Source organism: Grampus griseus (genome assembly GCF_964374135.1).
Source record: "Grampus griseus genome assembly, chromosome: 20".
NCBI classification, from domain to species: domain Eukaryota; kingdom Metazoa; phylum Chordata; class Mammalia; order Artiodactyla; family Delphinidae; genus Grampus; species Grampus griseus.
Window position 1 is genome coordinate 7,848,208 of NC_139014.1, and position 26,209 is coordinate 7,874,416.

The 26,209-nt window shown below is 47.3% G+C and overlaps 1 protein-coding gene across 1 annotated transcript in view; it reads right to left on the bottom strand.

Moving 5' to 3' along the window:
- The window catches only part of UBE2O (ubiquitin conjugating enzyme E2 O), a gene marked incomplete at its 5' end in the record, with an annotated part of 56,563 nt that extends 30,898 nt beyond the window's left edge, over window positions 1-25,665 (bottom strand). The window contains one exon of the mRNA XM_082678466.1: window positions 25,249-25,665. Coding sequence (XP_082534592.1) covers window positions 25,249-25,665 — 417 coding nt within the window. The remainder of the gene's footprint in view (window positions 1-25,248) is intronic.
- Between the last annotated feature and the right edge of the window lie 544 nt (window positions 25,666-26,209).

Below are 26,209 nucleotides of genomic sequence, written 5' to 3' on the forward strand. Positions count from 1 at the left end.
TGAGGCCGTTCGTCCCGCTGTTGTTTTGAGTCAGCCAGCCTTTCGACAAAATTAAGTCCAGTTTTGATCACTACACTAAGAGAATGTGGAGAAGTCTGAGAAGGTTCAGAGCAGCGCTAGAAACAGTATCTACGAGGAAAGAGGGAAACAACTTCCAGGAGACAAGCCCAGGACTGTAATTTCTGCCGTCAAGTCTATGGCTTTCCTGGGAATATGGAACAATTCTAAATGTCAGTGGAGAATTTAAAGTAGGGGTGGCTGGGCTAAAGGAAGAAACCAGGGTCAGAAATCACTCTCCAGAACGGGCTTCCGGAATGTCGATCTGCATATCGTTAAAGACCCTCACGGAGCAGACACCCTCCATCCTTCCTGGGTCAGACCCGCCCTGCCCAGCGGGGCAGCCACCAGCCTCGTCTGGCGACTGAGCGCTTGAAATGTGATGTCTGAATCAGGATGTGCTGGAACACAGAGAGGATTACAAAGACTTACTACGAAGAACGCAAACTACCTCATGAATGTTTTTTTACATCCGTTATATGTTCAAACAATGTCTTGGCTCTATACTGGCTTAAATAAAATATATTACAATTAATTTCACCTGCTCCTTTTTACATTTAAAGAATTGAGGCCATGAGATGGCACAGGGATATTGGCTCGGTGCTTTGTGACAGCCTGGAGGGGTGGGATAGGGAGGGTGGGAGGGAGGGAGACGCAAGAGGGAAGAGATATGGGAACATATGTATATGTATAACTGATTCACTTTGTTATAGGGCAGAAACTAACACACCATTGTAAAGTAATTATACCCCAATAAAGATGTTAAAAAAAAAAAAAAAAGAATTGAGGCCATGAGAAAAAAGACTTTCAATAGAAAGTGAGACCACTTTCTATGGAACAGCGTTGGTTTAAACCAGTGAATTCTTTAAAAAAAAAAAAACAACAACAACAAAGAGTTCCAAAGGGCTTAACAACACAAAACAGCAACGCCCTGTCTTACTGTCTCAGTAGCGCTCCCCTGAGAAAACCACTTTCTAATTTCTTAGCAGTTTGAGTATTTACCCATATACATAAACAATATGCTTGCACCTCTAATTCCTAAGTTATTAACTGTGGACATTACCTAGGGACCTCCTGTTTCTTACCCGTCCCCTGACAACCCCTTACCTTGAGTCCATCCTTCCGACAGTTCTGCAGCTTTGACAGAAACGACCTGAAGGTGCTGGAATGGAGTAAACGCGGCTCACAGCTGGACTGAGTGTGCTCTGTGGATACACACAACCTGTGTACGGATTGAGAACTCTATCAAATAGCTATCCCTAACTTTTCCAAACATGCTCACACAATCCATCAGGTGAGTATGGGTTCTGTCTCTCTTCCTTGGAGATCTCTCTCCTGCAGAATTCCAGCCTGCCTCTCCAACAGCCTGCCTGTGGGGGAATCTCGTTTTCTGGATGCCAGAAAACTCCCTTGTCTTGGTGAAGCACACCTCCCACCAGCTTCTGGAGGAAGGTCCACGGGAGGCACATTTTTCCAGTCTTTGCAGGCCTGAGAAGAAATACTCGTCAGGTAACTGGCTGGATGTGAAACTCCCAGAGAACATAGAGGGCTCTGCTCTTGTCTTCCACCCCGAGGCCTCTGTCGTTAACCGGCACTTTTGCTCTGTTTATATTCATTGTGATCCCTGCGGATTTATTTGTTACCTTTAGGCCTTTCTGCCTACCACGCTTTTTCTTTGCTCTTTTTTCTGGTGAAATGACCTAGTTTTTATAATTCTGGATATTTTCCCTCTATTGGTTGAAGGCTTCCAATCCTATGTCTATCCTTAACATGTTAATATGTCTACTTGACTCAGACGATCTAAAGCAAATCAGTATCCCTCCCACTCTTGCCAAACAGTTCAAAGATCTTAGAAAGCGTTAATTTTCAGATAAACCCCTCTCTCATTTCCATTGATTGTTTGTCAGGATTTCAGTTTTTAACTCTCCTCAAGTCAGTAATGATCACCGTTTTATAAGTTAATGATGATTTAGCTCTACCGCACGTTTCTGCCGTATCTGTACGCCATTTCTTTTTGTCTCTCTCTCCTGGGTTTAGTTTCCTTCTTCCTGAAGTACAATGAAGGTCTGTGAGTGAATGAACTTAGTTTTTCTTTCTGTGAAAAATGCCTGTATTTTGTTCTCACTATACTATAGAATGATAAGCTGGTCACTGAAAACTAAGCTCATTTTCCTCGGCACACTGAAGATTTTATTCCATCGTGGTCTGGCCTCACCGTTACTACTTAGACATCTGCTGAGCATCACTGCTGAACCTCGGGAGTAATCCGTCTTTTCCTCTCAAGCTGCTTTTAAGATGCTCTTGATTCCTCCGGGAACTCCATCCGACTCTGCCTGGGCCCCTCCTCCCACCCTCTGAGCTTGGCACTTCCCTTCCCTCAATACCATCTACACCATCTCTCTGGATCTCTGTGCTAATTCTACTTCGCTTCTTCAGATCTATTTTCCAGTTCATATAATTCTCTCTTGTGGTGTGTCTATTCTGCTATTTAACATTTCCACTGGGTTCTATATGCAACGATTAGAGTTTTCATTGTAGAGATTTTATTTGGCTCTTTTAAAAAACAGTCTCTAAAACGTACTGTATCTTATTCTTTCCTTGATTTCTATTCTTTCTTTAAGCCCTTCAATCACTTTAAACGTTACATTTAATCTCATTATCTGAAGTTTTAAAATGCTGGAAATCCTCCTGTTTGTTGTGACAGCTGACTCTTCCTTATGATTTTTCTGTATGTTTAGTAATTTCTCAGCACGAGCTCATCATTTGTGGAAATCACAGGATTCCAAGTGGCCTGCGTTGTGGAAGGGTCATTCTACAGAAGTTTTGCTTTTCTTTCTGCAAGGATCTCCAGGAGCGTCACCAGCCTGGTGCTGGCTTGGGGATTCCTGAAAGTGGGTATTATAAATACAGACCTCAAACTCAGATGTTTCAATCGCTCATGGGAGACTTCCCCTAACACCTCACGGTGTGGGGCAGTGATAAACTTCCTCGCCATTTCTCTGGCTTCATGGGGGAGATTCTGTCACATCTTTTTTTTTTTCCCTTTTACCAGGAAATAGTCCTTTGAGGGGATTTCTATTTCAATTCGATACATTTTCATTAAAATCCAGACTTCTATTATTGTTAGGGCCTGTTTTAGGGCCCAATAAACACCCCTCAGGGCTGCTATGACATCAGCAGCCTATTCTGCTCTGGTTTTAGGTTCCCTCTTTGATTCTGGTGTCCTGTTATCCCTTTTCTTTCTTATATGCTTAGCTACATTTAAAATGTTTGTTATATTTTAATAGCACTTCTAAGTGACTGTAGTAAGAGTGGTTCTACGTTAGCTCAATCTACCATGTCAGATTGGAAACCTACTACTCCACTGCCTCCGGCTTCCCAGGTGGTTGAAAATCCGATGCATCTTCATTCCCAATCTTTTTTATGTGACTGTTTTCTCTCTTTGGAAGCGTTATCCCCAGTGTTCTGGAATTACACAATGTGCCAGCTAGGACTTTTTCCATGCACCATCCTGGAACCTTGTGCTCTTCAATTCTGGAAACATTTCCGATTTCCTTGATCCATTTCTGCCCTTCATTTTCCCTTTCTCTCTTTATAGATCTCCTAGATGTCAGATACTTTATTGTATTTGCTGGGAGTCTTTGTCAACTCTTTTCTTCTAATATTATGTTTGTAATTTCCAAGAATTATTTCTTGTTCTGATTTTTATAGCATCCTGTTTTATTTCATTGACAAAATATTGACTCTTATTTCAGGCTATTCACTATGTGTTCTGAGGGTTTCTTCTGTCCGCAGTATCAACTGCTTCCTCCGACACATCTTTCTCTTGTTTGTTCTAGCCTCTACCCTTCATGCTGGGAGCTTTCTGAATATGCTGTGATCCTTGGCTGTCCATTCCTATTTTAAAATGAGTCATCAGGGAAATCTTTGTGGTGATGGCACAGTCATGTACCTCGACTGCTGAGGTGGTTACATGAAGCTGCATGTGATAAAATGGCATAGAACTGTACACACATCGTATACATGTCAATTTCCTGGTTTTGCTATTGTCTGTGGTTATGTACGATGTAACCATTGGGGGAAACTGGATGAAAGGTGCAGGGGACCTCTCTATCATTTTTGCAACTTCTTATGAATCTATAATTATTTCAAAATAAAAAATATAAAAGTAGGGGCTTCCCTGGTGGCGCAGTGGTTGAGAGTCCGCCTGCCGATGCAGGGGACCCGGGTTCGTGCCCCGGTCTGGGAAGATCCCACATGCCGCGGAGCGGCTGGGCCCGTGAGCCATGGCCGCTGAGCCTGTGCATCTGGAGCCTGTGCTCCGCAACGGGAGAGGCTGCAACAGTGAGAGGCCCGTGTACCGCAAAAAAAAAAAAAAATATATATATATATATATACACACACACACACACACACACACATACATACATACATAAAAGTTGAGGTAATAAAAAGATGATGGAAGCTTTGTGGACACAGCAAGCCTTTGGACTAGTACTGATCATATTAGCTGGGGTAGCATCTAGCTTTTGCTTTGAGGGACTGCCAAACACTAACAACTGCTGGCCTGTCTCCGACACTGTTCCTTCTCCAGAGGGAAGTCCTCCAACCCCGCGCCTGGCCTGATCTCAGGCTACGGGATTTCCCCTTGAGCATACAGACGTCCATGAATCCCCCTTTCAGCCCAGGGTTACACTGACCCCTTCGCTCCACCTGAGGTTCCTCATCTAGAGTCTCCGGTTTGATTTCTCCGGAACATCAACCTCTGCGCTCGCGTGGGCGGAGGGGATAAGTATTCTCTGTTTGTACTAGTGGGCAGGTAACTTGGGGAATTGAATTTCTCCCTATACAGACTCTCAGTTAATCCCTCTGTCTTTAGGCCCAGACCGCACTCCCACCTCGAGGACACCAGGCTTCCCACACTGCTCCTCCCTGGGCCGTGTCTCTGAGGCACCAAACATTTCAGCTCCTGCTCTGCTGCTGCAGTCACCGTCCATCATCCACAACTTGAAACCTACTGTCAATTGTCTTCTCTCGCATTCTTTCTCCTCGTGGGCTTAGACATTTTTTAAGTTCTTTTTTTTTTAATAAATTGTATTTATTTATTTATTTTTGGCTGCATTGGGTCTTCCTTGCTGTGCGTGGGCTTTCTCTGGTTGCGGTGAGCGGGGGCTACCCTTTGTTGCAGTGCGCCAGCTTCTCATTGCAGTGGCTTCTCTTATTGTGGAGCACGGGCTCTAGGCGCGTGGGCTTCAGTAGCTGTGGCACGCGGGCTCTAGAGCGCAGGCTCAGTAGTTGTGGCGCACGGGCTTAGTTGCTCTGCAGCACGTGGGATCATCCTGGGCCAGGGCTCAAACCCATGTCCCCTGCACTGGCAGGCAGATTCTTAACCACTGCACCATGCGGGAAGCCCTAAAAAATCCTTTTACTGTCATTTTAGAAGGGCTTCTGGAGGAAGTGGAAATAAATGTGTTCAATCGTCCCTGTTTACCTAAATATACCATGCCAACCAGAGCTCTTTAACCTTAATTTTCCAAAGTACTTACACATAACCATGGGACACATTTGAAGACGGAGAGACGGTAATGTGTCAACAGAAACAAGAAATCACAAATTCAAAAATGAGAACTCCTCAGTTTCGACAATCACTTACAAGTATTTGCACACTACCTACTAGACACCAGTGTATCTTTGAAGGGCTCTTCCAGTATTGCTGCTCCAAGATTCGAAATGGTGGGAAGGGAAAAGAGAGCACAACTCCCTTAGAAAGTGCCCCAATCACCTGAAAAGGCCACCTGTCTGCCCCTACAAATAGCTTTTTGTTTCAAATGTCGGAGAAACTTTAAATTCCATAGATCGCTGTGATTCAACCATGACAGTCAGAACTGATCCAGGACAAAGCTGGGCTCCAGGTGGGAGAGACTCACTGTCAGTGTAGAGCAACAGGCACGAGTAATCAACACTTCACACACTTACAAAATTAAATGAGACTCTTAAATGCTAACCTAAAAACAATCGCTGAGAAAGTCACAGGACATAAATAGCAGTACACGTGCCCCTCGGCAGACAGTCATGCTGCTTAAGGAGGGAGGATCTGTGAAGCAGCGGCGGCCAAGACACACTCGGAAAGCCAAGGGCCTCTGGGAACCAAGCGCTGTTTGTCACACACAGGCATCCTCTCACTGTTTCAGCACAACCATGCCTTCAACCTGCCGAAGGGCTACAGAAACGACGCAGCTACCAAAGTACATTCATGTCAAGCAATAAGCATTTCATCATCTACTGCATAAGAAATATTATAATCCGTACTGCGAGAACGAGCCAAGAAAAACAAAAAAAGATGGTATAGCCTCTGCCTTTGAGAAACTTCAACTGTAAATGGCATACCATGCATAGTTCATGTGACTGGTACGTATGTGAAATGCTGCCCCACTGTCCAAGAAGCCCTATTCAACAACCCCTTTCTTATTCTAGAGTGACTGTGGAGCAACAGATGGAAAACAATCAGAACTCAGTTCTTAGAAAGATTTAGAACTTAAAGACCTTTCAGTTTATAAGGGTCTCAAATCCTCTAGAGCATATTTAAGTAGGAAAGGAGGTTAAATCTCAATGTAATGCAAGACACCTGGCACAGACCCCTACGCCATGCACAGGGCACCTACCACAGACCTGCTAGAGTCTAAAGAACACCCAAATGCAGGGTCTCAGAGGCAAGCCAACACATAACCCAATTAGAAAAATAGACATCAGGGGCTTCCCTGGTGGCGCAGTGGTTGAGAGTCCGCCTGCCGATGCAGGGGACATGGGTTCGTGCCCCGGTCCGGGAAGATCCCACATGCCACAGAGCGGCTGGGCCCGTGAGCCATGGCTGCTGAGCCTGCGCTCCGCAACGACGGGAGAGGCCACAACAGTGAGAGGCCCGCGTACTGAAGAAGAAAAGAAAAAAAACGAGATTAAAAATATTTCAAGGTGGGCTTCCCTGGTGGCGCAGTGGTTGAGCCTGCCGATGCAGGGGACACGGGTTCGTGCCCCGGTCCGGGAAGATCCCACATGCCACAGAGCGGCTGGGCCCGTGAGCCATGGCCACTGAGCCTGTGCGTCCAGAGCCTGTGCTCCACGACGGGAGAGGCCACAACAGTGAGAGGCCCATGTACCGCAAAAAATAAAAAATAAAAAAATAAAAAAATAGACATAGGATTTATGTGAATAGACATTTCTCCAAAGAAAATATACAAATGGCTAACAAGCACATGAAAAGACACTCAACATCATTAGCATAATGCACATCGCATCACAATGTGATACCACTGCACTAGGATGGCTATAATCAAAAGACTGATAATAACAAGTGTTGGTGAGGATGTGGAAAAACTGGAACCCTCAAACACTGTTGGTGGAAATGTAAAATGGTGCAGCCACTCTGAAAAACAGTTTGGCAGGTGCTCAAAAGAATAAACACAACCCAGCAATCCTACTCCTGGGTATAGTACCCAAGAGAACTGAAATATATATGTCCACAGAAAAACTTGTACAGCACACAAATGCACGTAGGAGCACTATTCAAAATAGCCAAAAGGGGGCTTCCCTGGTGGCGCAGTGGTTGAGAGTCCACCTGCCAATGCAGGGGACGCGGGTTCGTGCCCCGGTCCGGGAAGATCCCACATGCCGCGGAGCGGCTGGGCCCGTGAGCCATGGCCGCTGAGCCTGCGCGTCGCCACGGGAGAGGCCACAACAGTGAGAGGCCCGCGTACTGAAGAAGAAGAAGAAAAAAAAAACACCTCACAGAAAAAGAGGTCAGATTTGTGGTTACCAGAGGCAGCCGGTGGGGTGGAGGGGGAACTGCAGGAAGGTGGTCAAAGGTATCAACTTTCAGTTATAAGGTAAATAAGCACTAAGGATGTAACGTACAACATGATAAATACAATTAACACTGCCGTATGTTATATAGGAAAGTTGAGAGTGAATCCTAAGAGTCCTCATCACAAGGAAAACAGTATTTTTTCTTTTATTTTGTATCTATGAGATGATGGATGTTCACTAAACCTACTGTGGTCATCATTTCATGATATATTTAAGTCAAATCATTGTGCTGCACACCTTAAATTTATACAGTGCTGTATGTCAATTATATCTCAATAAAACTGGGGGGAAAAGCAGAGGCAAATTTTCAATATCATTTTTCTATGTTAATAGTTTAAAAAAATCTAATTCAGTCTCACTGCAGAACCATCACAGAGAAATTCTAAACAGCGTGTTAAAATATGCCTAGTCTCGTAAAAAAAATTATATATATATATGCACAGAATAGACTATATCTGGTCATAGTGGTGGAAATGGTAGGAAGGAAACAAACATTTCATTACATACTCTTTTAAACCTCTTGAATGTTGTTCCATCTGCATATATTATCTATTTAAACACACACACACACACACACACACACACACACACACACACACACACGCATTAAGATTTCAATTTAAAGTCAGTCTTACAGGGCAGACAAGCTAATTAGCAATATTCCCCTAAACCTGCAATCATACGTACTGTGCGGGCTCCCAAACATGACGAAGAAACTGAAGCAGAGATAAACGATTCCCCGTTAGTAGTAACTGCTGGCCAGCGCTATGCTGAGCGGTGCTCAGGGTGATCTCATCCAGTTCCCAGCAACTGTACAAGATGCTGTCTACGGGTCTGGCTGTGGACACAGCAATTGCAGGTCTACATGCTGACGCCAAGCCCTGTGTCTGAACACCTCCTGTCCCTCCGCCTTCCCACCCCAGCTTACTCACTGCCTCCTCGTCCAGCCCTCTGCCTGGGGAATGCACACGCCCTGAGCTGAAGGCACAACAGACCGGCCTGCCCATCCTGCAGGGCTCAGGGAAACCCCCTGGCACAAGAAGGGCTTACTTCTTGGCAACAGGGGCGCGGCCACAAAAAGGCCCAGTCAGCTAACCTGAGCTCTAGTCCTCGAGATGCTGCCAGCTAGCTGGGTACTCCTGCATAAGTCACAAAAAGCCTCACCATTGTGCTGGGAAATAGGCGTTCTAAGATGGAAGTGTAAGTGGGTACCACTTGGGGGGGGCGTGACACTTAGCAAAGTGAATCATATCTTAAAAATATGTTCTGGGGGGCTTCCCTGGTGGCGCAGTGGTTGAGAGTCCGCCTGCCGATGCAGGGGACGCGGGTTCATGCCCCGGTCCGAGAAGATCCCACATGCCGCGGAGCGGCTGGGCCCATGAGCCATGGCCGCTCAGCCTGCGCGTCGCAACGGGAGAGGCCACAACAGTGAGAGGCCCGCGTACCGCAAAAAAAAAAAACAAAACAAAAAAAAACATTCTGGGACTTCCCTGGTGGTCCAGTGGTTAAGACTCCGTGCTCCCAATGCAGCGGGCCTGGAATCGACCCCTGATCAGGGAACTAGATCCCACACACATGGCGCAACTAAGAGTCCGCATGCCGCAACACTGCGTGCTGAAACAAAGATCCCATGTTGCTGCAAAGAAGACCAGGCGCAGCCTAAATAAATATATAAATAAATAAATAAATAAATATTAAAAAAATGTACTCCTATCCCTTGACCAGTAATTTCATTTAGGAATTTATCCTAAGAAACTTAACAAGATAGAAAAAAAAGTAGTATAAGATGTTAGTCCCATCATTTAAAACTGTGAAAAACAGGCAACGAACTAGCTTGTCAAAAGGGACTGGTTAAAGAACTGGTTTCATCCATCTGATGGAATTACGGGAATTCATTAAAAATCACGCTGTCAAAAAAATTTTGTTTTTAGTATTTATTTATTTATTTAATTTGGTTGCACCGGGTCTTAGCTGTGGCATGCATGTGGGATCTAGATCCCTGACTAGGGATCGAATCCGGGCCCCTGCATTGGGAGCTCGGAGTCTTAACCACTGCGCCACCTCAAAAATTTTTTTTGAAATGGGGAGAAAATGTTGCGAAATAGAAACACCTCCACCTCTGAACACCCAACTTCGGAACACTGTAGACAGGCCCAAAGCCACATTCCAGAAAGCAAAGAGTCCTACTCGGCCTTTCCGATTGTGCCTGCAGTGAGTCTGCATGTGTTCCACAAACGTTAATCCCATCACATCTGAAAAGAGCAAAGGCAGTGGGCACCACAGCTGCTGTTAAAAGAACTTGAATATGCAGGCTCCCAAGGTTACAGATGACAATTCCAATAAAGAGAACGCAGAAAGAGCATGATGAATCGTACTTGAAGAGTAGTTTATGGGATGAGCTGATCAACAGAGGAAATGATCCTGAAGGGCTGAGCACACCCCTGTGAGGTGCCCACAGTGCTAGCCTTTCTGAGGAAGAGGGACGGATGGGTGCAAAGACCCAAGACCCGGGCACCTCCTCAGCCAATGTCTGCTGTGGGTTCAGCAGAAGGCTCGGACCTGAGACCCGAAAGCCGAGGCAAGGTAAAAGTGGCAAAGGTTTTTGTTATTGGTGTTCTTTGTTTCTGAAAGACAATCTGGGAATAAGTCTTTAGACTCGAGCCCAAGAGAATCAGTGTGCATCAAAGCATGAGGAGTCGCCTGCACAGCAACAAATCTGACAGAGTTCCGACGCAGATGACACTGTCGTGGGAAACGTGCGTTTTAGAACACTGACCAGCAAAGGGAAGCAGACTGTCTGGGTTTAAAGCTTCCACTGTTCTGTGGAAATACACGTGGGTACTGCAAACTTGAACTCCTCCTGGACACTTGCAAACGGTCCAGTTTACGTTTGTTAAGTGGTGTGGGACAGGAGGAGGGATTAAGCACAGCATGTATTTGCGAAAACAAATAGTTATATGTTCATAGAAGACTAGAATAACCATCCACTGAAATGATAAAAAGCAGTTACACTTGAGTGGTGGAATCATAGGAGACTTTTTTTAACCTACTTTTTGTATGTTCTTGCAATTTTGTATCAAGTATGTATAAGTAACTTAATATAACTTGCAATCAGAAAAAATAAAAAAGCTATCAATCTAAGACAAATAAGAGAATAATCCCACCAATTTTTCTTCAGTGTTGGACCACAGAGACTGAACAACAGGATGTTAAGTCTGCACTTTCCCTACGTCCCTGACCCTGGGTGCCTACACTCCTACGCCCTCCGCGTTCACCTGTCTACCCACTGCCGCTCTTTCTGCCAGAGGCTGCCCTCTACTCTCCACAAGTGCTCTCCATGGTTACAGGTGGCTTCCGACACCCTTCTCTCAGAGAGCATCTTGCTTGACCCCTTCTCTCTGGCATCAAAAGCTGTTGAACAAAGTTCTTCAGTAAGATAACTCTTAGGGAAGAGGATGAAGTGTGGCTTAGGTAAAGAAAGATCAATTAGAAGGGTTTTTCCAACATTTGAAAGGCAATTATGCTAAATGCAATGTGGTACCATAGATTTGGACCCTGGAGCAGAAAAAAGACATTAGTGGAAAACTAATCCAAGTAGAAGTGTGTAGTTTAGCTAATCGTGTGGAACCAACGTTAGCGTCTTGCTTTGGCAAATATACCGTGTTACATAAGATGTTAACATTGGGGGGAAGCTGGGTGAAGGGTATACCAGGATCTTTGCAACTTTTCTGTAAATCTAAATAGTGTCGTTTTTTTTTTTCTTCTTTTTTTTGTGGTACACGGGCTTCTCACTGTTGTGGCCTCTCCCGTTGCGGAGCACAGGCTACGGACACACAGGCTCAGTGGCCATGGCTCATGGGCCTAGCCAGACTGGGGCACGAACCCGTGTCCCCTGCATCGGCAGGCGGACTCTCAACCGCTGTGCCACCAGGGAAGCCCAGTGTTTATTTTTAAAATGCAATTATGAGGGCATGAAATAGGACAACAATAAGAATGAAAGAAAGATGGGGGGGCTTCCCTGGTGGCGCAGCGGTTGAGAGTCCGCCTGCCGATGCAGGGGACGCGGGTTCGTGCCCCGGTCCGGGAAGATCCCACATGCCGTGGAGCGGCTGGGCCCGTGAGCCATGGCCGCTGAGCCTGTGCGTCTGGAGCCTGTGCTCCGCAACGGGAGAGGCCACAACAGTGAGAGGCCTGCATACCGAAAAAAAAAAAAAAGAGAGAGAGGCCTGCATACCGAAAAAAAAAAAAAAAAAAAAAGAAAGATGGGGGACAGACTGAACACATATTTCCAAGGCAGGTATCTCCCTAAGACACAGCACATCCAAAACAGAGTCCTCACCCTCTGTTCCCATCACTATTACTGGAGGGACATCACCTGGTCGTGCCCTTGGGAAGCCCGGGTCTCTGCCACATGTCCCCTCACTCCCTGAACGCTGGGGGACCACATGTCTGCAGTGAATGGCTATTACTCTTGCAAATGGTTACCGTTTAATGAGGACAGAGCTTCAGTTTGGGGAGACGAAAATGTCCTGGAGATGGATGGTGGAGAAGGTCGCACAAAAACGTGACTATACTTAATGCCACTGAACTGTACACTTAAAAATGGTAAATTTTATGTTACGCATACTTTGCCACAATAAAAAACAAGAAACGTAATGGCTCCTCGACTCCCTCCTGATCATCCCGGCACCTGGCCTGCCGACGCCCACTGCTGCAGCCCTGTCAGTGCTACATGTGCTCTGCTTCTTACTCCCCAGAAGCCTTTCCTGCCTTTGTGCCCCGCTGAGCAAAGCTTCCCCAACACCCCTCCACCTCTCTAACCCCATGACCCTAACTCAAAGCTTTACGACTGCTGTCTCAGATTCAACAGAGTCCTAATTTCACTTGGGAGTTAGGTCCCCAGGTCAAACTGAGCACCATCAAAATTATCCTTGAAAACTTCCTGACGCCATCACTAAGTCCAACACACCAGCTTTCCCTCTGAAATCCTTGGGTTACACTTAGGGCCATTTTGTTTGAAAAATCAGTACTTTCAACACTCTGCGTGAGCCACGCATATATATATGTATGTGCAAATTCAACGTACAGAAGACACAACTCACTTGCCCTGTATGTAAAAGCCTCCTAACTGGTCTCCAGGGTCCCCAGCTCCTCTATGATCTCCAGGATCCCCAGCTCCCCCACCTAATCCATCTTGTGAGCTGCTGCCAGATCATTCACTCATTCACTGCAAACTTTGAAGTGGCTCCTCATTATGTAAAAAAAAAAAACCACAAAACAAAACCGGAAACAAAAAAACCAAACTCCTGAGTCTATCATTCAAAGACCTTTATAAACACAGAGCAAGTGTGATGCAGTCTTTGAGGGGCAACTGCCTGGTTTAACCCAAGCTCTTCCACTTACTACGTGACCTTGGGCAGCCTCAGACCCGTCCTCATCTGTTAAATAATAACACCTGTTTCACAGGGACAGTGCCTAGAACGTAGCAGGTGCACGATAAACGTTGCCTGTTATTATTTGCAATCAGATTCAAGCACATTTGCTGGCACTCTCTCTCTCACCTGCCTTCTCCTCACCCCCACCTCTAGCTCAGCAGTTCTCAAAATGTGGCCTAGGGATCCCTGAGGCCCTTTAAGGAGGTCCAAAGTCAAAACTTCCTCAAAATACTATTAAGGTGTTACTTGCTCTGTTCACTCTCGTCCTCTCACAAGTCTATGGTGGAATTTTCCAGAGGCGACATGATGTGATGATGTCACTGTTCTGATGGCTAACAGAATGTGTGCCTGGGTATTCCTGAGTTTTAAATTTTGTTTAAATTTCTTATATGGTAAATATCAATACAACCCATATAAATGAAAGCTCACTGGGGGCCTCAATAATTTTTAAGTCTAAAGGAGCTCTAAGGCCAAGTGAACTATCGCTCCGGAATGTTGCCCAAACTTCCGGCCTCTCTTGTCTTTGTTCACATTGGACTTCCCACTTAGGACACCCTTCCCTCCCAGCACTGTGATTCCAAATTCTTACCTTTCAAGAGCTAGCCCAATACCTGCCTCCAGGAAAGCTTTTCCTAATGCTCTCCTACCAAACTCTCTTTTGAGTGTTCACTGCACCTTCAGATGGAACCTTATGTGCACTCCTTCATTCACTCATGAAACAAACATCAGTGCTGCTTTGGGCCAGTCCTGTTCTAGGCACTGAGAGCAGAGACGTTTCTGACCCCTTCCTTTCTGATGGGGGAGACAGCAAAGAAGGAAATGAAGTAATAAAATCTCAGAGACTGCAGGTGCTATGAAGACAATAAAGCGCTCGAAGGGGTTAGAGGGCTGCTGTTCTCTCCTGTCAGACTCAGTTTCTCGAGCAGTGCTATCCAATACAGTAGCCGTTAGAGAAAGGAGAATGTCAAATATTTCAACAGTAATTTTTATACTGATTACACGTTGGCATGATATTTTTGATACATTGGATTAAAATACATTACAATTAATTTCACCTGTTTTCTATTTTCTTTTCAAATGTGGTTCCTTATTAAGGTTAAAATTACGAGACCTGGCTTACATCATATGTCCATTGCTCAGGACCCTTCCAGAGCACAGGCTGGCCAACTGTGGCTTACAGGCCAAATCCAGCCTGCTGTCTCTTTTTTTGTGTGTGTGTGGTATGCGGGCCTCTCACTGTTGTGGCCTCTCCCGTTGTGGACGGAGCACAGGCTCCGGACGCATAGGCTCAGCGGCCATGGCTCACGGGCCCAGCCGCTCCACGGCATGTGGGATCTTCCCAGACCGGGGCACGAACCCATGTCCCCTGCATCGGCAGGCGGACTCTCAACCACTGCGCCACCAGGGAAGCCCCACTGCCTCTTTTTTAAAGTAAAATCTTATTGGAACACAGCCCAGGCCCAGTTGTTTGCTTACTGTCTCTGAATGTTTTCACACTGCCTCAGCAAAGGTGAGTAGATGTGAAGGAGACAAGTATAGCCTGCTAAGCCGAAAATATTTCTACCTGGCCCTTTATGGAAGTCTGCTGGCCCCTGATCTAGAGGGCAGGGTCTGGGGGGGTCTCCACCTTCCACAGCACCCAGCAGTTGCAGGGGCAGCTGTGTACCCAGTGCAAAGAGCCCAAGGGATTTCCCTGGCGGTCCAGTGGCTAAGAATCCACTTCCAATGCAGGGGACTCGGTTCAAGGGGAACTAAGATCCCACATGCCTTGGGGCAACTAAGCCCACGCACAGCGACGAAAGAGCCACGAAAGATCCCGCGTGCGGCGAGCAAGACCCGACACAGCCAAAAATAAATACATTAATTAATTAATTAATTAAAAAAGAAAGAAAGAAAGAGAAAAGCGCCCGAGCTTTGGCAGCACAAACATCCCAGGCCAGCCCCTCACTAGTTGTGTGCCTTGAGTGAGTTACAGGCATCCTCTCGGTTTTAATCTCTTCCTCTCTAAAATGGGGACACTGGCCACTTTAGGGAAAGAGAAAGATGACACACGCAAAGCAAGCATTACACTTCCTGGCACATGGCAGGCACCCCGCCGGTACTGGCTGGCTGAAGGACAGCAATTTCCATCATTTTTCTCTTGGACTGGTTGCATTATACTCATGACAACTGTCATATATTTTCACCCTAAAAAGAAATTAAGTCCAATGAAACGTCTCAGCGACAGCTGTGTACTAATATTGGTCAGTAGGCAAAAGGGTAGTGGGGAAGAAAACAGGTCTTTCTACCACTATGACCTGAAAGCACTGCCTGGTTTTTAAAGGCAACTTAATTTCCTTTCCCTCCTGTGGCCCCATCTTTTGACAATTTCTGGCATTAACACTGCTACTAGAAGACTAAGCAGAAGGGTGACAAAAACCTCAAACCAGCTGTATATGCTTAAAACTTGGGATAGGGGGTAGATTAAAAACTGAAACTATTGACATCAACAGGGCTTTTAAGGACCTACGTATCAGTCCAATTCAAAGGGTAGTTAGTCCCATCAAGCAGAACCTGCATCACAGGGAGCATATTAGACGTGCAGGTCCTCAGGCCCACCCACCCCAGTCTGTTTCAGAAGAATCTGCATTAACAAGAGCCAGGTGATTCCATGCAATCAGCCTTTACAAGTGCCGATCAGATATCATTTACCCACGCTTTCCCCACTCCCCCACCACTGATAAACAGGGATGGTTAGATCCTTTTTTTTTTTTTGCGGTTCGCGGGCATCTCACCGCTGTGGCCTCTCCCGTTGCGGAGCACAGGCTCTGGACGCGCAGGCTCAGCGGCCATGGCTCACGGGCCCAGCCGCTCCGCGGCATGTGGGATCTTCCCGGACCAGGGCACGAACCCGCGTCCCCTGCATCGGCAGGCGGACTCTCACCCACCGCGCCACCAGGGAAGCCCCCAAATCCATTTTTTTTTTTTTTTTTTGCGGTACGCGGGCCTCTCACTGCTGCAGCCCCTCCCGTCGCGGAGCACAGGCTCCGGACGCGCAGGCTCAGCAGCCAGGTTCACGGACCCAGCCGCTCTGAGGCATGTGGGATCCTCCCGGACCGGGGCACGAACCCGCGTCCCCTACATCGGCAGGCGGACTCTCAACCACTGCGCCACCAGGGTAGCCCCCAGATCCATTTTTAATTGAAGGAGTTACTCACTCCTACACGTGAGTCACTCAGAATATAAGCTTTCACAGAAAGCTCTCTTTCTCAAGAAGCGTCCAACCCAGGGAGAGAACCCAAGTGTGTCGTCTAAGTGCCACAGGGCTTGAGACGCAGGGAACAGCGCAACTGATTTGGGGAAACAGATTAGCTGGAGTCACCTGAAGAGGCTGGAGGCCATGTGAAACATAGGTGAGGAGCCTTGAAGACAAGCTAAGGCATGACAAGCGGCTGGGGGTCAGCCTCGGGTCCTGGGTCTGGAGGCAGGGAGACCAGGAGAGGAGTCTGGACACGAGGCAACCAGAGAGCGAACCAGTCCAGGAGAAAGGACATGCAGAGGATGCAAGAGGCGTTTCAAACAAAGATTTAATGACAAATTAGAATGGGGGCCTGACACCAAAGCTACAGACAACAAAAGAAAAAACAGACAAATTTGGGCTTCATGGAAATTTTAAAACTGTATGCGTCAAGACATTACCAACAGAGTAAAAAGGCAACCCAGAGAATGGGGGAAAATGTTTGCAAATCACATATCTGATAAAGGATTAATATCCAGAATACAGAGAGAACTCCTAAAACTCAACAACAACGAAAAAACAAACAACCCAATTCAAACATGACTTGGGTTGACATGACATGTCAACCCAAACATGACATGGCAAATGACTTGGAATAAAAGGTTCTTCAAAGAAGATATACAAGTGACCAATAAGCACATGAAAAGATGCCCAACATCGCTTATCATCTGGGAAACGCAAATCAAAACTACAATGAGATATTACCTCACACCCAGCAGGATGGCTATGATCAAAAAATAAATAAATAAAAATAACAAACTAGGATATGGAGAAATTGGGACCCTTGTGCCCTGTTGGTGGGAATGTAAAATGGTATCACTGCTATGGAAAAACAGTGTGGCAGTTGCTCAAAAAAGTAAAAATGGAATTACTATATGATCCAGCAATTCCACTTCTGAGTATATCCCAAAAGAACTGAAAACAAGATCACAAAGAAATATTTGTACACCCATTTTCATAGCAGCATTATTCATAATAGGGAAAAAAAATTAGAATGGGAGCCCAGAAAGGTAAATTTAAAATGATCCCAAATGTTCTGATTTTTAGAAGATGTACACTTGAGTATTTAGAGGTGACTGTCACCATGTCTGCTACTAACTTACCAATGGCTCAGGAGGAAACATTCGCATACTCTCACACACACAGATAAAGCAAACTTGGCAGAAGGTTAACTGCTGACTCAAGATGGTTGTTGGTAATTAGTAATCACTGGACTAGTCGTCCAACTTTTCTGTATGTTTGAAATTTTTTCATAATAAAAAGTTGGGAAAAGGAATTTTTAAAATTCCATAGATTTGGGGTGGGGAGGGCAGTTACACGTGAGAAGTCTGAGGCTCTAGATGACAGGACAGGGCTAGCAAGGAAGCAGTTGGGAACGCGCTGTGGACGTGGAAGTCGTGTAAATGCAGATACCAGCTGCACTGCAGGAGCAGATGACAGCACTGAAGAAAAGACAGGAGGAGAGGAGAACCTCTGAGAGAGGTTAAGAGGAAAAAGGTAAAAGAGAGAAAAATTCACTACAGCCAGTATAGTGGAACCCAGTGGAAGAAAGGTTCCAGTAGGAGGGTGACGGACCATATTAACAAGGCTGGCAGGTCAAAAGGACAGGAACTGAGAAAAACTCAGTGAGTACAGTGACCAGGAATTCACTGGTCCTTCAGAAGAGCTGTTCACACCCAGTGGTGTGAGGCCAGAAGAAGAAAAGCTTGGGGTGTGCCAGTCACAAGGAAACGGAGGCACATCCCCTTCTCATCACGGGGTGCTGGGGTGCCCCCCAAAGCACACCAGGGTGGGCGAGATGCTCTTCCTTCCTCACCCTGAAGGTGATATCATCAGCCTTCAGGGCCCTCGAACTCCCTTAAGTAATTACACAGAGCAGACAAATAGGATGCTTTCAACACGGAGTATGTCACGTCCTGATGCTGCCAGGAGCCACGCAAGAGACAGAGAGTGTGTGTGTCTGTATTCCTGCCCGCCTGTACTTACAGGGGGCCGGCAAGGACAGTCCTGTGGATATGCCTGTCAAGACGGCATCACTAGCCCTCATCACAGCAGCATCTCCCACAAAGAGGATCAAAATTAAAACAAGGAGGAAGAACCTCATCAGAGCTGCGGAGTGTGAAAGACCAGCTCTCGCTTGCAGGATGCAAATGAAGAACGCTCTTAATACTGCAGGAACTCTCTCCAGCAGCTGGGGGGGGTTCATTTTATTGCTGAATAGGATTGACTGCTTTTTCCTTTTTTTTTTTTTTAAAGCACTACTCAGTTAAATTTTTTTAACTGCTCAGATTGTCACAGTTAGAATGAATTTTTACCAGATATAGTTATGCTATCAATTTAAACCAGAAGTGACCTGGTAAGTGTCTCATTCCTTTGACCTCGCTGCAGAAAATAAAAGGTTTCCGTCTCTCAAAATATGCAAACCAAAAACCCCTCAGCCAGTCAACTGGATTTAACCCAAAAAGGACATGCATTCCAGCACTTACTGCCTAGCTGAATACTCCTGAACAGTGTATCATTTGCCTCAATGTTTAAATCATAAAAACTTTTTCACAATCCTGCTTAAGAACACAGTATACCTGCGGACAAAACTGACCAAAAGATCCATTCAACACAGTCCGCCTGCACTGAAGGACACGAAATCCTCAACCGCAGAGTGCAGCTGAAGAGCAAAACAAGGGCAAAGAAGCTTGGAGTAGATAAACGCAGAGGGCTCCCATTAACATGATTCAGTCCTATTCTGAACTACAAAAAATTCCAGTAAGCGTTTTGCTCTTCTCTGTCTGTAACCACACGTCAGGTGGCTCCTAATAAAGCCCCCCGAGGCCGGGGGAAATGTCAGCAAGAGAAGAAATTCTGAACGTGTGTCCCTGCTCAGTAAGAGCTGCCACTGTGGACGCAGCTGCGTGAAAACCTCGACTTTCTCAGGGCTTAGCATCGAGCCGCCAGGCCAGTGAAGCCTCAGGGAGGAGCTACAGTTAAAAACACCAAACTGCTAGTAAGTACAAGTGACAGCACCTTGTAAACTGAAAAGCACTTTGTTAACGGTCCTGATGGCCATTTCCCCCTTTTGAGCACCCTCCCACCCCGATCCAGAAGCTGCCTAACTCCGAAAGTTCTTTCAATCGGAATAGAAGCACAGATTACGTCTTCCAAGGGTTAAGGCTTTTTAAGAGAGAACCCACTCATCACCGAAATCGCCCTAAATTCAACTCTGAGGGGACCACAGGGTCAGCTAACACTGATCACGGGTCCAGCATTGTTGTGACGGCAATTCACGTCACACACTATACCTGCACCCCTCTTGTAAAGTACTGGCCCCATAGATGTTCCACTGGATTCCATGAGGCCCCTGGGGAAAAGAGTAAAAAAGAGAAAAAGTTCCTTTCAATGGAACAGGAAAATGACAAAGAAAAAAGTAGGAATACCAGTGATGTGGGGATGGGGAAAGCACTAAAAGACCTTCAATGTCCTAAAGCCAAAACAGGTGGGGAGCAGAGTCTGCCGGGAAACTGACAGGAGAAGGGACTGGAACTGAGCGGAACTCAGCCTCTCTCCGAGGAGTCCTTCCGAACCTGAACCTGACTCGTGACTCAGCATTCCCAGCCGGAGGGTGACAACAGCAGCAGGAGAGGGGGCACGAGGTCAGGCTGGATTTCCTAACACCAACCTTTTCTAAGACAACACAGAAAGACCAGTTACTCAGACCTGCTCTGCTATGGGAGATGCAGGTGGGGAATCAGACTTACAAAGGTTCCTTACACTCAACATCTAGGGGTGTTCACAAGTTCTCCGGAAATAAAATGTGTTTTCTGACCATTATTTTGATAACGACCGAGGGGCCAGGGAATGACAACTGTAGAAGAGAAGCGCCCTGCAGCGCCAACATGGTGTTTCCCCCACACGCCTGCTCCCAGCCATGATCCCCTCCCTTGCGGCCGCTGGTCCACCTCCCACCCATCCCAATGCCCTGCCCTTTCTCCTCACCTGCGCTTCCCGCCTACTCCACTATGACTTCTAAGTGTGCAAAGACTGGATGATTAATGCCAATCACAGGGTTTGTGACTCATGTTTGATTAGGGAACTCGATATATTAACGACCTGTGAATCCTCAGATGACAGCAAACTATATTTACTTCCATTTGTATTTGGGTTCCTCCACTTATTAGCAGTGTGACATTGGACAAGTTACTCAACTTCTCTGTTCCTCAGTTTCCTCCTCTGAAATACAGGGATGATAACAGTACCTAATTCACAGGGGTACTGCAAGCATTAAGTGAGCAACACACATAAAGCACTTACGGAGTGCCCAGCACGTAGTACCACAATAATGAGAAGAACAAACATTATGTAATCTTTAAGTACAAAAGCAATACTCTGTCATCCCTATAATTCATAATCCCGTTACCTGTCTTTTGGGAATTTCAAAAGATGCCTCCTGGATTCTGGAAGATATACATAACATACATACATATTCATTCCCTCCCCCTCCTGGAGGCTGGTGGACTTCAGCAGACGTTACTTTAAACGTGCACTACTGAATTTCTTATAAAGTAACAGAGGAGTGAAGATCATGAGTATTTATAGAAGAGGCTTAATAAAGAAATCAAATCTATAATCCACCAGGTCGCAAGCAACAACATCGTCAAACAGGAATTCCTACACCCCTGAAACAAACCCCTGTGGTGCGCCTTTTGCTTCTCTTTCGAGTGGCGTCACCCTATGACACATGGACGTGATCTCCTGCAGGGACGGGGCTGGCTCTGTCTGATGGACATCAGGATGGTGTCTGCTAAGAGCCAAGTGGCTGCTACGGGCACCACCTGGCGACACTTCTGGTTATTCCACCTGTGCAGGCTCATTTCAGGGGCTAGAAAGACAGACCTCGTATTTTATCGCAGAGACACAAAATGAGGCAGTGACAAGGCCAAGGTCATTCAGAGTAGGTGACAGACAGGAAGAGCACCCAAGGGTTTTGACTTCCAATCACGGGACACAAACACACGCCCTTCATCTGGTGAAAGTGCCCTTGAGTCAGGTGGCGAGCCAGACAGAGGCACCACGAAGGCACTGAGGCCTAGGAGTTAGAAACCAGAAGCCAAGGGGCGAAGACTAAAATCACAGAACAACGGTGAGATGCCACAAGCGCTGTGATCCTACCTGAATAAAATGCAATTAGATGCACTTAGTCCTGCATCTTGCTTAACCTTACATCACTAAGAACAACTGCTTTTAATGAGCCCAGCACCTGGACAAGAGAAGGAAGCAAACTTCGCAGGCTGTGATGCGACACTTAAATAGCTTTCCCCATGGAAATGATGGCCTGAGTAGGAGACAAAAATAGACTGAAAAGCCAATTCCTGACATCAGGGATGCTACACACACACACACCCCCCACACAAAACATCTCACAAAAGCAGGATGATCACGAACAGACAGCTTTAATTTAGACATGAAATTTCAAGCCAGGTAAGACCCTGAAAGTTGTGGCAACTGAGAGCAAAAGACAACGCACGAGAGATGGGAAAGCAAAGGAAAGCTAAAGCAGTGTAAACAGGAAGCCCTGAACCTGGACAGACAGCAATTAGCTCTCTTCCTCATAGGGGCCACTCTGTCCAACCATCTCACGTGGAGACCAGAAAGACCCACCACATCTAGCCAATGCTCGAGAAGGGGAAGAGGCTATCGGCATTTGGCTTTATTCCAAACATTTACTCAGAGGATGACCGCTGATGGGGATGGGGCAAATCTCCGCATAGGAGATCCACGGCCAAATGGGAAAAGTTTCAAGTAGATAAATCAGCTCCCACGCTGAAGGGGTCAGGAGCTCCGGGAAAGGAAGGAGCACGAACCGCGCGCTTCTTTTACGTCCTGAAGAAGCGTAACTTTGGCTGCTTGAAGCCTCAGGCGCTGGACCATAAATTCCAGTTTCTAGGAAGAACTCCTTATTTTATTTCTGTTGATAATTTTCATGGTAGTGGCCAGGAGGGGATAGGACTTGTTGGCCAGCCTCTTCATCTCTCTCTCTGAATTTTCTGAATTTGTTCATTAAAAACTTAAAAGAAATTAAGAGACTAAGATTACTCATTGTCTACCGTACTAACACAAAAACTACAAAAACACTCCACAGCCTACTAAACAACCCACACTAACAGGACACTACTTACAAAATGCCAATAGGTGGCAGCTTTAAAAAGAAAGAAGTTTCCCAAGATTGTCACTAGTTTATTCTATCAGTAACTGGGTTCTCAAATCTCATAACCAGATTAGTGCGGGACTAGGAATCAGAACCTAAATGCTCAGTCTTGGTCTAATGGTCTTTCCTTTACGGCACACCGTCACCTCAATGGATTTATAAGGAGTGGGAGGTGAGAAGGAAAATCTTCCTAAACCACAATGCTGCAAGGTCCCAGGACCCACCCCGTCACCCTAGTGGGTGGTCAGGAGCAAAGCAAGAGAGACATTCAGCTGACCAGGGTCATCTGTGCCTACGGTTCTGGGTAACAGAGAGGTGCCTATCAGGTATAAACTCGCCTCTCCCTCCCCAGTAAGCCTACTCTCAAATCCTAAAAGCAGCAGTGGGTCCTGCCATCCATGAATAGACACTACATGTCACCACTTCCTAGAATTCTTATATCCCTTAGCTTCTGCCAAGCTCAGAAGCTGCAGAAACTACAATGGCAAAGAAAACATCACCAGTGGAGCCACGATGGATTCCAACAAATTCAAAGCAAGTCAAGACGGCAGCTTCAAAATATATCCAAGCTGGTGCCTTGAAGCTACTTTCTACTAGATTCCAAAATAGGTATTTTAAGTCAAACTTCGTATAATTACACATGGTGGGGGGAGGCAGACTGAACATAACTGTAAACAAAGTTAACCACCAGTGTCAAGATGAACAGGAACAACAACTGATAAACATGGCAGCTCCCGGCAGTGAGCTAGGCCTGCCTCCCTGAGTCCCAGGGCAGGAGGCCATGACAGAGTAAAACGAGTTCCGTTCCAAAGTCACAAACCTTTAGAGAAGATGGTTAGGGAAAAACATTTTTTAAGAACCCACGGGAAAACGCTAGCAACCATTTGCTAGTGTGACAATGCACAAACACAGCGTAAAGAGCAAAAATCTTCCCTTCCCAACACGGCAACACTGGTGGTAATTTTTAAGAAGCATTCTGCTGCAAAAAGTAATCTTTTCCACATACTTTTGCATGAACTTATCGTTTTCTCTCCGAGTCAGAGAAGCTACCACCTGATTTGTATTTCTCTGAGGGGAAGCCAGGGGTCCTGTGTGCAGATTTCTATGTCTGTGGATGCCCGTGCGCTGGCCAGGAAAAAGACCTTGCTGGTATCAGCAGTCACTTCTGCCACTAGGAAATGGATCATAGGCTCTTCCTGGGAGTGGGGCCTTTTTCCCCGCCTGAGCTGTCATCACAGACCCCTTGTGCAGGTCACCTTTGTCTCCCAGGGTGTGAGAAACCCAGATCAACTTCTAAAGTGCCCTCCCCTGAAATCACACCACTCAACATCCCAGGCAGCTAAACCAGCCCAGGCCTGATTCCTGCTTCCCAACACAGCAATACTGGTGGTAATTTTTAAGAAGCATTCGAAATGTTTTCTTGAAGGAGAGGAGGAGGAGGAGATGAAGAAGGGGTGAAAAATACAGGGGGCGTGTGTGTCTGTCTGAATCACTGATAGGAATTCACACTCAAGAAAACAAGTCATGAAAACCACCAAACCAACCCTGGTTCACAGTTTCAGGTTTATGACAATGAATGCTTTTTGCAGTTTTGTAAAACTGCAGTATTCACCAACATCATAAGAGAGTCTGACGTTTCCTTAATGGCCTCAGGTAAAAAAAAAACCCTTCAGGTTTCCAAATGGGTGGCTCTCCTCCATCCATAGTTCTATAGTTTTTTTTTTTTCAATTAGTCCAACTGTACTTAAGAGTCATCAATCCCAGTCAGCAGCTGTCACATCCCTCCCTGCTCCCCCAGTACTATTAATATCACAGCTCTGATTGTTAATGATTTACTCAAAGTTCCCTGCAGCAATTAAAACGAGACAACAAGGTAAAACACAAAGGAGTTGGTTTTCTTCACCCATAATAACGCATTCTGTAATCTAGTGAACTTCTTGGGGTTTTATGTCGGCCGCGATTTTCACCTCTATCTTTGTTTTGGAATGCCACAACCCCTCCCTGCACGGACCGGACCGGCACGGCCTTCCTTTCTGGATGCACAATGCACCATGTAGCTCCTTGGGGGTCAGCAAAACGCCGCACCGGTGTAAAGCCGAGCGTGCCCGAGAGCCCCAGGAGTTCCCCCCACTAGAGTGGGTCCACATACACAATCTTGAGGCCGACACCGCAGCCTAGTACGGCTTGGAAGTCCTCCGTGTGCGGAATCCCGGGGCCCGGTGGCCCAGGGCTGGTGCAATGACTTTGCACCGGAGCGTCCCCTCCGCTGAGGCTTGTCCTCCCACCTCGGCCCACTGCAGTTGCACCATTCCGGGCAGCGACCCGCACGTCTCCACTCCTACCCTAGGGCTCTAGCTGCCAACTCGGTCCTCCGTCGGCCCCCGGCCCCGGCCCCCGCCCGCCGGCCCGCCGCCCAGCCGCACCTTGGTCTCCTTCACGTGCTGCTTGACGCCCTCCGGGTACCACTGGACGCGCACGTAGCCGCGGCGCAGCGGGCTGGCCCGGCCCTCCTCGTGGCCCGCGCCCCCCGCCTCGGAGCAGCCCGAGCTCCCGCGGCCCTCCTCCTCGCCCTCCGAGTCCGAGTCCTCGCCGTGGATGAGGCGCACCAGCCCGAAGTGCACCGAGCCGCGGTAACGGCCCGACACCAGGTCGTGAGAGAAGAGCAGCCGCTGCGAGCCGGCTTCGGGACCGGAGTCCGAGGACGGCCCGGAGGCCGAGTCCGGGGCGGGCGCCGGCGCCGGGGCGGGGGCTGCGTCCGGGGCCGAGGTCTCGTCCGGGGCCGTGTCTGGGACCTGGGCGGGAGCCGAGACTGCGGGCGCGGGTGCTGCTGGATCCGCCATAACTGCTCTGCGCGAGTCTCGGGCGGCGGTGGCGGCGGCGGCAGCAGCAGCAGCAGCGGCAGCAGAAACGGCAGCAGCGGCGGCGACGAAAGAGGCGCGGGCAGGCGGGGCCAGCCGGCGCCGGGGGCGGAACCACGGCGCGCTGACGTGACCTTACGTGCCGTCGTCGTCAGGAAACCGAGATGCGGTTGCTAGGGGCTACCGCCTTGTCGCTAGGGGACGCTGGAGATTCTGCCTGGGGCGGGGGACGTGGTGGGAACGGATGAACTCCACGAGGGCGAGCGGGGCCAGAGGGGATAAAAGTAGAGGAAGCGGGCAGGGGTGGGGACCCAGGAGGAGGAAGTAGAGTGGTCACCGAGGAAAAGGGGAGTGGCCGAGGTGAGACGGAGGATGGTCCGAAGAGTGTCAACAACACTTAATGAGCTCCCCTGGCGTCTCCAGTCTAGTCATAGTCACTGAGAGGGATACAGAAAGAACAAGGTACAGTTTCTGTCCTCTAGGTGTTTACAATCTAGTTGGGGAGGCAAAACATGTACTATACACA